Genomic DNA, 15,544 nt, shown 5'->3' with positions numbered 1-15,544 from the left:
CAGCCCCCAACCAGGGCCCGCCACCGGGCCCCGCCGCGCCCGCGAGCGGCGCCGCATCCCGTCTGCAGGGAGCGGCCGCGCGGGGCGAGGGGCGAGAGAGCGGTTCCCCCTGCCCGGTCCCGCCCGCCGGGCGAGGGGACTCGGGGGCAGCCGGAGGGGAGCGGGCGGCGGCGGCGGTAGGAAGCCCGGCGAGGGCCGAGGGCCGGGCGACGGCAGCCGGGCCGGACGGCCGGGTGGGCGGGCGGGCCGGGCGGCCGGGCGGCAGAGCGGGAGCCGTAGGGGCCGCGCTCGGGCGGGCGGCACGGCGGGGCAGGCCGGAGGTGGGGGGGGGGGGAAGGTGGAGGCGGGCGGGAGAGCGCGGTCGCGCCTGCGCGGGGAGCCGCACGCCGATTGGCCGCGTGGCAGCGTGGGGGTGGGCCCTGCCGCAAACAGAGCAGCTATTGGCTGGGCAGCGCGCGAGCGGCGGAGAAAGGCGGGAGGGCTGCGGGAGGCGGGGCCGCGGGGCGGGGAGTTCTCGCTTGCGGCTTGCGGATTGGTAGGCGCTGAGAGGGGGCGGGGCGTGGGGCGGCCCCGCGTGAACGCGGAGGCCGGGCTGTGATTGGGTGAGAGCCCGGAGCGGGGCGGGGTGAGGTTTGCGGGGCGGGCGGGAGCGGCGCGGAGACGCTGCCCCTCCGCTCGCCGCCCCGATGCCGGCGGGCACCGAGCAGCCGGCGGGCGCCGAACAGCAGCAGGAGCAGCAGCAGCCGCAACAGCAGCCCGCCCAGGGTCCGCCGCCCGCGGCCGAGAAGCCCCCGCCGCCATCGGGACGCCGCCGCCCGTCTGCAACTGCCACCGCCGAGCAGGGGGAGGAGAGCGGCGGCGGCGGCGGCCGGGTGCTGAGGGGCGGCCGGGAGCGAAGCCGGGCCGCGGGGGGAGCCGCCGCCTCCCGCCGCCGTAAGGCCGAGTACCCCCGGCGTCGGCGGAGCAGCCCCGGGGCCCGGCCCGCCGCCGCGGAGCAGCCCGCCGCCGAGACGCCGCCCGCCGCCAGGAAGGGAGCGCCCCGCGCTGGGTGAGTGCGGCCCTCCCCGTCCCGTGCCCCGAGCGGCCCCGCTCCGGTTCAGGGGCGCGGCGGGGCGGCTGCGTTCCGGCGCTGTGCCGGGGGTGGTCCCTCAGGGGCAGCGCGGTGCGCTGGGAGTTGGCTCTTATGCCCGGCTTTTGTTTTCCCCAGGTGCACGGATAAAGCTGCTGGCAAAGGTAAGAGCCCGGTGTGTCCCGTGTGCTGTGCGCAAAGGCAGGGCTGTCCCATGCAGGCAGCCACGTGTCTGCTGGAGCTTCCTTTTGGAGAAAGCCTCGGTGTGTGGAGGCATGCAGCTCCTTTCCAAGGTTTCTCTCAGAGCTGTGGAACTGCCGTAAGCTGCCTGTGCTGCTCACGTGTGCCCAACGTGCAAAAACTTTGTTCTCCCAAACAACCACTAGGGTATCCCTCTGCTAGCAGTACTGCAGCCTGCTGCACTGTGGTCTGCCAGCCCCTGAGCTGCTACTGGCATGCCTGGGCTCACATCTGCACTGGGCTGTTCTGAGTAGAGGTGTGGGTGTGCAGGGGCACATGCAAGATATGTGCAGGTGGGTATGCAGCTACTTACCTTTTCTGACTTCGTGGTGTGTAGCACTGGTGAATCTTGTGCCTTGCTGCTCCCTCAGGGATCATAGAATTGTTGAATATTCTGAGCTGGAAGCAACCCATAAGGATCATCAAGTCCCACTTGTTCAGATTTTGGAGGGAGAGATAGCAGTGTCTTAATGACTGCAATGAAGCAGGCCTTGGCAGCAGTGCTATCAGTGACAGAACTTCTGTACCTCCACATGATCTGGCACGGGAGAATTATAACAGGGGAAAAAACAACAAGGAATGTTGTGTTGCTGTGAGAATGGGTTCACTTTTCCTATTGAATCTTTTCAGTTCTTGTTTGCAGTTTGTACCTAGAATTTGAAGTCTGCCCTTATAGTTCCATAACTTTATTCCTCTGGAGTGGAATCTTCACAGTTCTAACTGACAAGGCATAGTTTTGCAGAACTACCCAAAGTGTGCTGAGCCCAGAGCCCACATGTATGCGTTTACTGCTCATGGTGCTCTGCCCATCCTTTCATGTAGTAAAAACATCATCCTTCTGGGTGAAAAAAAGTTGCTGCGACATTTAACAATGTCATGGCGCTGCCACTTGATGTGCACAGGGAAGTGCTAACAACATATTTTGATGGTTCTTCCCAGTGTTTTGAATACACCAAAGCATACAAAATGGAGTAGTCCTGTTCTTACCCAGTTCTTGAGATGTTCTTGGAAGGGAGACATTCCATAGGTTTGCTGTCTCTCTGATGGGGTACCTTCTTAAAGCTGGGGCTCCAGGAGTCCCAACTGACCTTGGATGTGAGAGCAGGAGAAGGATTTATTACATTTTTTGTCTGTGCTTCTCTGGAAAGGCATGAAAGCAGAGTGGTGAAGGTGCATTCCTTGCGGACAGGTCATATGTGTGCAGGAGGGGAGCCCTACCATGGTCCCCTCTTTTCACCTTCAGCATAAAATGCGCGAAGGAGGCCAATGAGGTATGAGCAGACAGCAGCTCTCCCTGCACAGCAAGGCTTCTGGCAGTGAGGAGCCTCTGGATTCTGGCAGGTGAAGTGCTGTGTGTTGTTTCCAAAGGTCCATCTGTGCAGGTCTGATGGGGAGATTGCGGGAGGGTAAAATCAAAGCTGTGGTGTGCCAGGGTGCGTGGTTGTTGTCATGCCTGTATGCATGAGGGCAGCTGTGCTGCCAGCTACAGCAGTTGTGTTTCCTGGCTGCTTAGTCACGCAATTGCAATATTTCCCTAATGTGTTTCTATAGAAATATTACCTTTAAAAAGAGTACATTTAATCTCAGCTTAGAAATGGACCTGTATAGCTGTGCAGTGTATAACACATTGGGTGCTCTGTGACACCATGTGCTCTTGTGGAAATAATTCTCACTTTTGTTTGGCCTGAATAACTTGAATTATTGGAATATATATTTAATGAACGCACTCCATGCCCTTCTATTACCAAACTGAGAATTGAGCACTTCCTGTGCTTCTTTAAGCTGTGGCAGCAGTTGGTGGAACTCACTTCTGAGATTCCGTGGTGGGGTGTCAAAGACAGATGACCCTTCCCTGGCTGTGGCCACCCACTTGTCTCTCCCCAGGCAGGGAGCAGCGTGGCCATTGTGTCATCGAGTCCTCATGAGACAGGGCTGGAAGCTCTCTGAGGAAAGAGCTGTTGGTGGATGTTAAGAGAGCGCAGTTTGTTTGGACTTTCTGCTCTTGACAGCGAGTGTTTGATTGTTTTTCTTCAGTTGTTGGCTGTGGGATGTGTGTTTACTGCCCCAGCCCATGTCACCTCTCTATCAGTCACCCAGACATGCTATGGTGCTTACTGCTTCATATCTTATATTGCTGGATGCAGCAGGTGCCCTGTTCTTGCAGAAGCCTCCTATAAAGAAAACGCTGTGTGGTCTCAGGGAGTGACACGGAAGCAAGGCACCTGAAGGTGTGTGCATCCTGATTTATGTTTTAGGGCTTGTGATTTAGGGTAAGGATGAGTTTGTCTGCAGGACTTTGGGATTTACGTCTTTTGTTTACTTTGTGGCTGTTACACATCAAACAAACTGATATGGGTTCTGAGATAGAGATACTTCCTTTGATTGGATATCCCTGTGTGTTGTGCTCCAGGGTCGTAATTACTGAGTGTGCAAGAGGCTGTGTTTATTCCCAAGAGTGCCATGGGCTGTGATGGCCAGTGTGTTGAATGAGGATGGATGCTCTTGGGGTAAGCTCCTCCCCAGAGCGTTTTCCTTTGCTTCTCCAAACCACTCCAGCAGAGCATTATCTCTGCATCTGGTTGCATCTCACCTTTCCCTTCTGTCACTGTCTAATGTTTTCTTGAGAGATCATATCATGGAAGGATGGTTGATGCCTACTAGAGTTAAGGTCCATTGCTAATCTGTGTGTTTTCCACCCTAGATGCTGCTAGTTGAAAGGCAGTTGGGGAGGATCAGCAGAATGGTGAAAGCACCTCAGAATACAGCTGCTTGTCACAAAGTTACTGTTTAAGGGGAGTTCAAGGTAGGAAAAACTCCCAAGATTAGATCAGAAGGACCGGTAGGACTTTAAGGAGAGGATTTTTCCCATATCTCTTGAATGATTTCCTGTTAGGTGCTGGCACCCACCCGGTTCCTACAGCTGATTTCTGCAGAGGCTACTGAAGGAGTTACATAGCATGGGTATGGGGGAGTTGCAGGGAGTGTGAGTGTGGGGGCATTCCTTGGCACAGCAGCTTGGTCAAGTCACAGCTTCTGCTGCTGCCTGCCCTCTGAAGTGGGATTTGGGAAAGTGACAGCGGTGCTGGGTCTTAATCTGGAGTTGCTGCCAGAAGGGAAGCCCATCAGCTTTGTGACAGCTGATCTGAGAAGCAGTGCTCCCTGCTTTTTTTGTTTCACACCAGAGGTGCTTTGATATCCATCACTTCATGCTCTTAGTTGTCCTCCTGGACTTGCAGTTCTTATGACCTGCTGTCCATCACTGCTGTTGCCACTTGCAAGGAAATAACAGGATGCTGGCATACAATCCATTTTCCAGGTGCCTTACTGGGAGGGCAGGGGCCTACTGCAGAAGCTGCTGTTACCCAGGGCTGGTGGTGTTAACAAGTTTATGCACATCAAATGCAGGGACAACAGCAGCCTTTTCATTTAAACTTCTCCCTTTGTTTCAGTCTGGGGAGATTAGAGCAGCAGCCTTTTTGGTTGAAAGAACAGAGCCTGATTATCTGTAATAGGAACATGTATCCCATTTATCTTGCTTCTTGCTCTAATTAGCCAGAACCTGCTAACTGAGGAGCACACTGCTTTCTGCACAGGTACATTGGTGGGAGGAGAGGGGTTTCACCAGGTTAAGTGTGGTGACCGAGGAGGAAGGTTAATTACTATAAGGTGTAATCAGTCAAGGGAACATCTCTTACTGTGTTTTCTCAGAGGTACAGAAGTGTTCACAGTGTGTCTAAAAAAGCAACAAATCTGCTAGACAGTGCTGAAGTGGGGGTGAAAGTGTCACAGGAAAAGGCTCGTTCACACCTTCACTTCAGAGAAGTGGAGCAAAATTTCTGGGTTAGCTGTGTCTGTGGTGTACTTTGTAGGAACATGTTCTGATAGAGGTCTGTTTCAACTCTATGTAATGTAGAAAATATTAGCTCTTACCAAGAAATCAGCCAAATTCCTGATCTGCCAAGGGAATAAACGTCTTTCAAGGGCAGCAGTATGTGTGTAGAATGGTGGTGCTCTATGGGAAGAATGCTAGAGAATGGTTTCCAAGTGTCTTTGAATTTGATTTGGTGTTCAAAAAATTAAGGATGTTCAGAATTAAGATTAAAAGCATAAAGTAAGCGTAGTTGGTGCTGAGATCCACGCAACCAGGAAGGCAGAGAGAAGGCATAGTTCATGTTTTGTAATGAAGGTGGCTTTATGTATGTAAAGCATCAGACTTAGTTGCTGTTTCGAGGCCTTATATTCTGCATCCCAATCAGAGTTTTTCAGTCAAAGGTTGGTCACTCCACCTCTGTTAATGAGGGCCTGGGGAGGGGCCCCAAACAAGCAACTTACCAGAAGTTCTATCACAAAGATTTGGTAGTAAATGAGAGAAGAGCTGATTGGGCAGGGGACATCAGGGGGCCTCTGTTCCCTGCTGAGTGTGGGTTCAGCGTGGAGCTCACGTCCAGAAGCCCTCTGGGGAAGCACAGCAAGAGGGCTTGGCATCCAGCCCCTCTCCCCGTGCCTGGCTGCCCTCTGGGGAAAGCCACACAGCCATGCAAATGAATGTCAGTGAGAAGGAGTGTCTCAGAGTTGAGCCTGGAGCTCAGGCCCTGTGCCAGTGTGCTAACGCAGTGGCAGAGCTGGAGCACAGAGCCTGGCCTGCTCCTCAGGATGGATTCCTTTAGCACATTGTTTGTGAAATGTCAGAAAGCATTTGAGTGTGTTAAGGCCCAGTGTTCCAGCAACCATCAGGAAGTGAGATCAGGTGAACTATACTTGGAATTTTAATTTTTAAAGAGATGAACTTGCTCGCGCACACAGTTTAGTTGGGTCTGTTATCCTGCCAAAATGTATTTGGAGGTGAGCCATCAGCCAAAGAGAAACCACCTGTAGAAGCAGTAAATGAGCACACAAACCTGACGGTGCTTGTGATGCTTTCTGCTCTAGTATGAGACCAGAAGCATCCAGCTCAGGTTCCTCGGGATTATTACCAAACGTACACTTCAGATTAAACACGTGTTAGGCGTTTCTCCAAACAAGACTTTAAATATGGGGTGATTTTGAAGCTGCTCTTTGATTAACAGTGAGATTTCAATGGTGTTTCAGATCCCAAAGAAGAGAAGGAGGAGGAGGAGGTTTCCCCTGCCCTCAGCCAGGGCTCTCCAGTCAGCACAGCCCGGCCCAGCAGGAGCTGGCGCAGCAGCAGGTCGGCCACTGCCGCCCGCCAGCGTGAAGCTGAGAACTCGCGTGCCTCCAGGTCCAAGACTGGCTCCCTGCAGCTCGTCTGCAAGTCGGAACCAAACGCCGACCAGCTGGAATACGGTATGTGGGAAGCAGTGGTGTGAAGTGCCTGAAGATAGGCAACTCGTGGGAACCTCTGAAGGGAGCTGCGTGTGGGTGTAACTCGGTGAGCTGTGTGCTGACTGTGGCTGCTCCAGGCGTGGTGCTGCTTTGTCACGAGTACCTTCTGCCACCAGCACTCCTGGCGCTGAATGTCGGCGGAGGTATCTTGAGACAGATGAGCTCACTGCAGAGAACGCAGATTGAAACCTAATGTGACTTTTCCTTTCAGAGGTCACAGAAGAGCATCAGTCTCCAGCTGGAATCAGGTAGGAAACTTTTTTTTTTGTGACAGTTCTTTGCATTTAGTGTCAAGAAAACAACATATGAACAGTTTTTCAAATGCCTGTGACACGGTCTGTGAGAGGGATGGCAGCTGTTGTCATGCAGTCCTGGCCCTTCACATTTTCAGCTTGGATTGCTGATGGGCTGCAGGTGTCAGGAGATATTGGAGAATTGGGTTTGGTCAGTGTGGGCCTTTCAGATGGAAGCTTTGTTCTTTCAGCTGGAAGCGGGTGCTGCAGTTAGGTGGGTTCTCAACAGGATGCTGCTCTGCCTACCTGCGCTTTTTAGTGCGAACAAGGGATGAGAATTGCTGCATGTCTTTCCCATTCTATGGGGAATTGCATATATATTCTTGCAGTAGTGCTTCAGTTGTCTCTGCTTAACTCCTCTGTTCTCCTTTTGTTCTGGCAGTGATGACGAGGAGGAGATCCTTGCCAGTGAGGAAGAAGTTCCCTTCAAAGATGATCCAAGAGATGAAACCTACAAGCCCCATCTTGAAAAGTATAATAGATTACCTACTTACTGTGTCTTTAGATTAAAAAAACAACTGTGACCTCTTAGTTGAACTAGCTTAATGTGACTCAGAGAAACCATGCTAGTTGCTGACATGGAGTGGCTCCCATTGAGTTCAGTGTTTTCCCTATCTCCCACACCTCTTTGGAATGTTTTCTCTCTGGTGGTCTGAAGCTTTTAGAGCCCTGGTGGCAGTCAGATGCATCCTTAGACCTCTATCCCACTTCTGCTTAGAAGTGGGATTTGATTAAAACATGAACTCCTATCCAAGTTTTGCCTGTTTGCAAAGAGCGGACAGTGCTTTTTAAAGAGTATGTAAGGAGAGGAAGCCCTTGGTGCTAGTACGGTGGAGAACCAGTTACAGCAGGCCAGAGGTGTAGAGGGTCAGAGGAAGACAGAGGCATGAGGGTATCTTTAAATAGATACCAATTAACATTGGAGTAATACATTGTGTTTGTGTCTTTGTAGGGAAGCTCCAAAGCAAAGGAGAAAAGCTGGGAAGGGAAAAGAAGAAAAAGAGAAACAGAAGGAGATTAAAGTAGAGGTAAAAGAAGAGAGTGAGTTTCGGGAAGATGAAGAACCACCAAGGAAGTGAGTAAAATTCTGCAACTATATGTACCAGCATGTACAGTGTATTTTGCATTCTTGCTAGCATACAACAGTGTTTTTGTTGTTGTTTTTCCCCTCTGGGCCTGAAAGATAATAGGGCAGAGCCTCTTGTTCTGACTGAAGTACTGTTTACTAGTGTCCTGCTCATGATTGGCAAGGGAAAGCAAGAAGTGATGTTTTCATTTAGTTGAGGCAGTGTTTTTCCATGCTGGGGTTTAGTCAGCCTGCCTGGATACAGTCACACTATGTGAAATACTATAGAGTTTTTAAAAACAGGGCTCAGCTGTCTGAAGTGTGTTAGAAAGCCAGTCTGGGAAGGCCAGAGCTCTTCCAGTGTCTGCCTGGAGGTAGAGTACTTCATACATGTCATGTGGGAAGCCTTCTCTTGGTATGTTTGGGATTAATGCACCAGAGCTCAGGAAAAACAGCTGTGTTATCCCTCCTTTTGGAGAAACAGAGAGAACCAACTGAAGCTGCCTGGTCATCACTGGTGCTTGGAGTGGAGCCTCAGAATACCTACCTGGGTGTGCTTCAGTGCTGCAGCTGAGGGAGACTGCATTATGCGTTTGGGTCAAAACCATTTTTTGGGATAGTGGAAAAAAACAGCTTTTGCACTTCATCTCCTCTATGAGAAATGGGAACAAAAGGAGCTCCCTCTGCTGGCAGCGGCGTGGGGTTTTGCACACCTTTGTTTTAATTTCTCATGCTGCTTCTAAGCTGCAGCAAGGCTGATTGACATTGGAGAGAAGTATTTTTGTGAAGATTTTGGTTTTTTTATATGCCACGTGAGGCTTTCTGAGGCTTGTGATTGCATTGTTTGGATCAGACACTTTTTTGCACTTAAGAAAACCTGTGCTGCTCCTTAAGGCTTGGCTTGAATGCCAAGTGCCTGCTCAGCTTGTTTACTGGCATGGTCTCACCATCAGTAAAATGTCTCGGTATGGGCTAGAAAAGAATTAATCAATCTGCACTAAGTGTCTTGGTGCAGCAGTGTGATCAAGCAGGCGCAATTGTCTGGGCAGAGCTGTTGCTTGGGAAGGTACGTTGTACATGTAAACACAGGTCTGATCAGGGCATAGATTTGTCTTGACAGGTGTGCAAGCTGCTCTAGTTAGTTCAGAGGGCTGAAAAATAGCTGCTAGGTCATCAATCTCCTCCTTCCTAAGCACACAGACTGATGTTTTTCACATGGCATGAAATGTTACCCAACAGAGCAGAGGAAATAGAGGGCACCATCAGTTCTGGACTGTGTTGGCAAAATTATATGTTTATTAAAAATGCATTAGGAAATGGGAAGTCTTGTGAGAGCAAACCACACAAAGCACTTATTTCTCGAGAACATGGCCTTCCTCTGAATTTGCATCAAACTTATTCTTGATTGATTTTTCTTGGGCTCGCAGTTAATGAGGCAATAACTCGCTAACTGTCTACAGCAGGAACTTAGGAGAGCAGAATCTTGTGTGCTCATGTGCAGCTTGGAAAGGCCTGAATTTAATCAAGGACTGAAAATAACTTGGACATTGACAGATGTAAAAGAAAAATGTGAAGCGTGTGATGCCTACTTGAGGGAAACCTGCCCATCTATTGCGCAGGTTTTCCTTTGAAACTCTTCAGGCATTTTGATCCAGAGTGGGTGGTGGTTAATTTTGAGTTGCTGGGTGCAATGTTACTTTTCAGCCTAAAATTGTAGAAGAGTTCTGTAGTATTATGACACTCAGCTGAAAACCTCTGCCTAGTGCCCATTTAAAGAACCCTCCTACAGTTTTGTTTGTAACTCTGTTACATGCTATAGGAGAGGACGGAGAAGAAAAGATGACAAGAGCCCGAGATTGCCCAAGAGAAGGTAAGTGGTCCCCTCCATTCAGTTCAGTTCCTTTGTGTCCTGCACAGAGCTGTCAATTGTTTCAAAGGCACCTCTCTCACACAATACAGAAATCAGCCTTAAAGAAAAGAAGGAAATAGTGACACGTATTGGCTCCCCTGCTTTCATTCCTCTTTTTCCCCTGTGGGTGTTGGGTTTGCTTTCTTCCCAGCTGTTTTTCTTCATCTGGCTTGATTCCTGCCACGGCAGTATGCAGGGGTTTTAGGGAGCCTGGTATCCCCCGAGGTTTTCTTAGTCCTTGTGTGAGCCCTCACGTCTTGCTAGGAGCAGAGGGGGCTCTTGGTCAGAGTCTGTCAGCACAGCTCATTGGGAGTACTGGAGCAATAATCCCTTGCTCTCACATTACTGAGCTGCACTCACATTTACTCATCTGGCTGCTGTCCTCCCTTCAGATGTGTCAGCTGATCACTCTGCTCATTTTCTTACTGACCTCCTAGGAAGAAGCCTCCAATACAGTATGTCCGCTGTGAGATGGAAGGCTGTGGCACAGTCCTGGCCCACCCACGTTACCTGCAGGTATTTGGAATTTTCTACTTCTTGAATGCTGTCTCTGTGAGGGCAGGGAATGGTAGTTTGCATCAGGCCGCATGCCTCCATGTCTGTCCTGTTACTGGATGTCTACATTCATTGGGCTTTCTTCTCTGCATGTAAGGATGTCTTGTTAGCGACTAGAGTTTGATGCCCTGCCAAGGGGCCACCTGGGATCAGTGTGCCTCAGCCTCCTCCTTAGCCAATCAAAAAGAGAGCTTACAACCTTTCACTTTTCTTTTTCAGCATCACATCAAGTACCAACACTTGCTGAAGAAAAAGTATGTGTGTCCCCATCCCTCCTGCGGTCGGCTCTTCCGACTGCAGAAGCAGCTCCTGCGGCATGCCAAGCACCACACAGGTATGGGGAGGTGGGAAAAGGATCTCGGCTTCTTGCTTGGTTGGAGAACAGCACAGGGAGGCAAAAAGAAAAATGCCTAAGGCTTGAGGTGGGAGTGAAGGTGAGGCAGATGGTATGGATGTGCAGCAATGGCAGGGTAGTATTCCCTTCTGTGTTACCATCTTCTAAGGAAATGACAGAAATGGGCTATAGAGTTCCTAATTCACCCACTGGCAAGTGTTGTTGCAAGTATTGGCAACAGTTAAACAAGCCAAGCTTTATCCTAATTTACCACTCCTTCAGTATTGGTCAGAATGGATTAAGACTCTTCTAAAAGTTAATTATCACGCCTTAGCTCTCCAGATTAAGCTACTGTGGTGTCTTGTGGGACACCACTTTTTTTGCTGTGCCTGTGGGCCTTTCAGCACTTCTGCTTCTGCTGCTTTGTGGGCAGCTTTACCTGCAGTGCATGAGAGCAGGGAGAGGGAGCAGGTCTGCAGGAGAGTAATGCTCTGGCTGTTGTTGCTTTTCAGATCAAAGGGACTACATCTGTGAGTACTGTGCCCGGGCATTTAAGAGCTCTCATAACTTGGCGGTGCACCGAATGATCCATACAGGCGAGAAGCCCTTGCAGTGAGTACCTTTGTTGCTCTCCTCCTTTGAGTGACCCTTGGATACATGCACACCAAGTGCAGGGGCAGCTCTGAAGTCAGGGCTGTAACCTACTTGTGGAGTTCTGGCCCTCTTGAAACACACCTCTCTGGGAGTGTTTGAACTGCTGCTTGGTCCTCGAGGCAGTGCCTCAGCAGAGATCTGAGGAGCATGAGTGCTGGCACTACAGTGACAGCCTGCACTGATGAGATCCTGTTCTTTTCCTGGGCTGCCTCATTATTCCAGCTGTTTCCACAAATGTGTGCCGATGTTGCTGTGTTGTGACCTCCCCTTTTTCCCTTCCCCAGATGTGAGATCTGTGGATTCACATGCCGGCAGAAAGCTTCCCTCAACTGGCACATGAAGAAACATGATGCGGATTCCTTCTACCAGTTCTCCTGCAACATTTGCGGCAAGAAATTTGAGAAGAAGGACAGTGTTGTGGCTCACAAAGCCAAAAGCCACCCAGAAGTGCTTATTGCTGAAGCACTGGCGGCCAATGCAGGTGCCCTGATCACCAGCACTGACATTCTGGGCACTAACCCTGAAGCCATCGCGCCGCCCACCGATGGCCAGGGCCTCCCTCTTCTTCCTGACCCCCTGGGCAGCACTGCCCCGGCCGATTGCCTGCTGCTGAACCCTGATGGGATGCCGAAGACGTACTGTGGCGGGGCAGAGCGTGTGAGCCTGGTGGCTGACGGCAAGCTCTTTGTAGGCAGTGGCAGCAGCACCAACCCTGAAGGGCTGGTGATGAACACAGAGATCCTAGGAGCCACCACGGAAGTGCTCATCGAAGATTCAGACTCCACTGGACCCTAGTGGGTGGGGAGCACATGGGTGCTGGGACTGTTCGGACTCTATTTAAAAGGAAAAAAAAAAAATGGAGACACATTGAAAGAGAGAAAAGTTAAACAAAACTTAAAATACTAGTAAGTAACCGAAGGGTCTGCTCCCCTCAGTGTGGATCACAGCACATCCTCTTTCTCCCAACCACTTCTGTCTCCCACTGCTCCTTTGCAGAAAAAGGGGCGCGCGCTGCCATTACCAGAGCAAGTCGGACTGAGTGACAGATTTCTCCAAGGGAGGGGGAAGGCTGAAACCCTTCACTCTACCCCAAAGCAGATGCCTTTCTGGCTCTTAGACCTGGCCCTGTTTGCAAGCTAGGAAGCATTTGGTGTGCTCTGGACAAGTTTCTTAGGACTCCCTTTTTGCCCCGTGGTCCCACTTCTATGCATTTCTGCAACTTTAGTCCTCGCAGTCTCACTCTTCATCCCGGGGCTGGGAGTTTGGCTCGGCACTTTAGGCCCCCTCGGCGGGACAGGCTGCGAAGGAGTCCCTGTCCCCCACCGCACTCGGCCCCATCCCTGGCAGGAAGCAGAGGGAACGCCCTGGCTCATAGATCATGTTTGCTTGGAGAGGCCCGGGGGCTACGGGAGCCCTGCGTGGGAGAGGCAAGGAGGAGCATCCCGGTTTGACGACAGTAATTTGCACTTTGAACATGTTTCGTTTTTGTGTTGTGGTAACGAGATTCCTTATTTATTGATAAAAGGGTCGGTATTTTTTAGTTACGTTCTTGGCGGGTGGGGTGGCAGGGGTTCAGGCTGCTTCCCAGTAGGCTTCTTCCCACTGGAGAGCCATAGGGAGTGTGCATGCCATGTAACAGCCAGCAGCTTGGAGAGCTGGGGTGAAAGCAGCTTTCCAGAGCAGAGGGAGAGCCCCAGAGAAGAGTGGTGGAGTCCTTGCTGCAGCGTTTTAGCAGGAGGATGAGGTGAGTGATGGCACAACTGCCTCTCGTCTCCCTCCCTCCCAGCTCAGCTCTTTTTGCTCCCCGTACTCTCTCGCCTTGCTGGGAAGGACAGCATTAGCCAGGATACTTGTTCTCAGGGCCCAGGACAGTGGTACTCCTCTGCAGAGATCGGGTATGGTTGTCTTTAACTCATCTATCCAAGGCAGTGGGCTGATGTGGGAGTAGAGGCTGTCGGTTTGTCCATGCCTCTGTAATGGGTTGTGCTGTGCTGAGCCCTTCTCTTGTGCTCAGTCACCTCTGCTCCTTGGGATGGTTTGGTCACTGCCTGCTGGTGTGTTAGGACAGCTCAGAGCCTGTGGAAGAATTTACATAGGAAATGACATCTGGTCTTTAGGCTTGGATCTTTTTGCTCTGTTATCTGAAGCTGTGTGTGGAGACTAGATGGCCTTGAATTCTTTGCATGTTTGGAAGAGGTGACCAATAACCTGGGCTTTCTGTCAGTTTACTTGTTTTTTTCAGTTGTGTTTATGTGCTGGGAACAGAGCTGAAGTGCTTTGTCCAAGCCTGAGGTCAGCAGAACCGGTCTGTAACAGCAGCCAGGCAAAGTCAAGTATCCGGGGTCTGGAGATCAGCAATAAAACATGGAATTGAATTGGAAAGTTTTTACAGGAAACTGACTCCAAACGCCCACTCTGTCGCCTGTGCTGCCTGGAAATCCAGCTCTAGCCCAAAGTCTGACAGCACTTACTGGGTCACTTGTCCTGATTTCCCCTTTCCCTTCCCACTGACATTGAAGTCTGTGTTGGAGCAAAGCAGAGTGCTATTGCAGGGATGCAGTGTGTTGGTCTGTGCCCTGGGTGTGGGTATCTGCTGGTCCTGTACTGTGGCTCCCGTGTGTGTGAGCTGGAGGGTGAGTGGTAGGCTGAGCACAGGACTCCTGGCACAGTGGTGTGGGACTGTTGCAGTTGCTTTAGCTGGCACGGCCTGCTTCTTGCTTGGGTCAAATTGGAATTCCCTTTGTGAAGCATTACTAACTGAAGGGGCACCATGCAGTGCACAGAGGTGGGTTCACCCCCAGCAGTGTGGCTCTTCTATCCAGGGGAATTAAGGAGAGGAGCATGCAGCTTGCACTGTGGCATGCTTGCTGGCAGCTGCAGATTGATCTCCTAGGTTAGGAGCTGCTTCTCGTGCCCTGCCACCACTCCAGGGAGCGTTGCGTGGCAGGCAGAGCCTTGCACAGAACACTAAATGAAATGGGAGAGATTGGGGTTTGCTCTCTGACACTAAAATGAATGCTTTCGGGTCAGGAGCTTGCTTGCAGCTGGTGATGCAGTGCCGGGCTTGGCCAGGAGGCGAGGCCTCATCCTTCCCCTGCCCCGAGCACTGCTACTTGCTGCGGGGTGCAGGACTGAGCAGCACCGAGCAGCTCGTTTGCCTCCTGTGTTGCTCCTGGCCTGAACCCCTGGTCCCTGCCTTACCTTCCCATGCCCTCATTGCTTCCCTTTTTTTTTTTTTTTTTTTCTGTCTCAGCAAGTTGCCTGTCTGTCCTCTAACCACAGCCTGCTCGCCCTCAGTGCAGCAGAGTCTGATGTAACTCCTTTCTCTCTCCGAAACTCTACAACTGACACAGCCCTCCTGCAGCTCCTCCTCTCTGTGTCTCTCCTTCACTCGCATGCAGTTTGCTTCAATAAATTATTGTAGTAGTTTGCAATAAACTTTTTTTGTATTTTTTTCCCCTGTATTTATTTTATTGTTCTCCTTCCTGGAAAGGAAGCTGGGGCCCTGACCCCAATAAAACCCTGAGATGTAGGATGAGATGGGTGCAGGTTATGGGGGCCTGGTGCTGGGGGGTGCTGTGGTGGCCAAGGGAAGCTGCTTTTCTACTCTGTTTTTCTTTTCATCTGGGTAACACGTAACCAAAATAAATGTATTGAAGAAAACAAACCAACCCCAAGGGCTGTTTGTGGTACTCATGCTGAGAGGCTGCTGCTGTGTGACATACCCCTGGAGTAGGGGTGTCCGGGGGCTCCCAGCACCCTTGAGGAAAAGGGCAGGAGGCGGCTGCTGGGGTCAGGCTGTAGGGTGAGGGTTATCCTAGCCCCCGGCTGGGCCTCGCTCTGTCCCCAGCACTGCGCCTTGCTCCGGCCCCAGCCTGCTGCCTGGGCTGAGCTGTTGAGCAACGTCCCTGCTCTGCTCACCTCTTCCCGGCAGCGGTTTCCCGTGCTCCGGCCTGAGCCAGGGATTAGAGTGGGGCTCGCTGTGCCGCGGGGAAGGAGCCTGTCGCTGCCGGGTGAGAGCGTTTTGGGCAACGAGCTTAGAGTGGCAAAGCGTGGGGAATTAGGGAAATAATCTGTTGCT

At 51.4% G+C, this 15,544-nt stretch overlaps 1 protein-coding gene across 1 annotated transcript; it reads left to right on the top strand.

Moving 5' to 3' along the window:
• Window positions 1-331: 331 nt before the first annotated feature.
• Window positions 332-14,917, top strand: ZFP91 (ZFP91 zinc finger protein, atypical E3 ubiquitin ligase). The gene is made up of 11 exons (XM_031593254.2): window positions 332-1,048; window positions 1,208-1,233; window positions 6,398-6,613; window positions 6,864-6,900; window positions 7,328-7,417; window positions 7,898-8,020; window positions 9,831-9,881; window positions 10,358-10,436; window positions 10,695-10,809; window positions 11,322-11,421; window positions 11,748-14,917. Exons 1-11 carry the CDS (start codon window positions 687-689, stop codon window positions 12,256-12,258), a joined length of 1,710 nt encoding a protein of 569 aa, XP_031449114.1. The 5' UTR covers window positions 332-686; the 3' UTR covers window positions 12,259-14,917.
• The last annotated feature ends 627 nt before the right edge of the window (window positions 14,918-15,544 follow it).

This window comes from Phasianus colchicus, chromosome 5 (genome assembly GCF_987193195.1).
Source record: "Phasianus colchicus chromosome 5, bPhaCol1.hap1.1, whole genome shotgun sequence".
Lineage (NCBI taxonomy): Eukaryota > Metazoa > Chordata > Aves > Galliformes > Phasianidae > Phasianus > Phasianus colchicus.
Note: the sequence above shows the minus strand (reverse complement) of the source record. Positions and strands in the feature narration are given on the sequence as shown.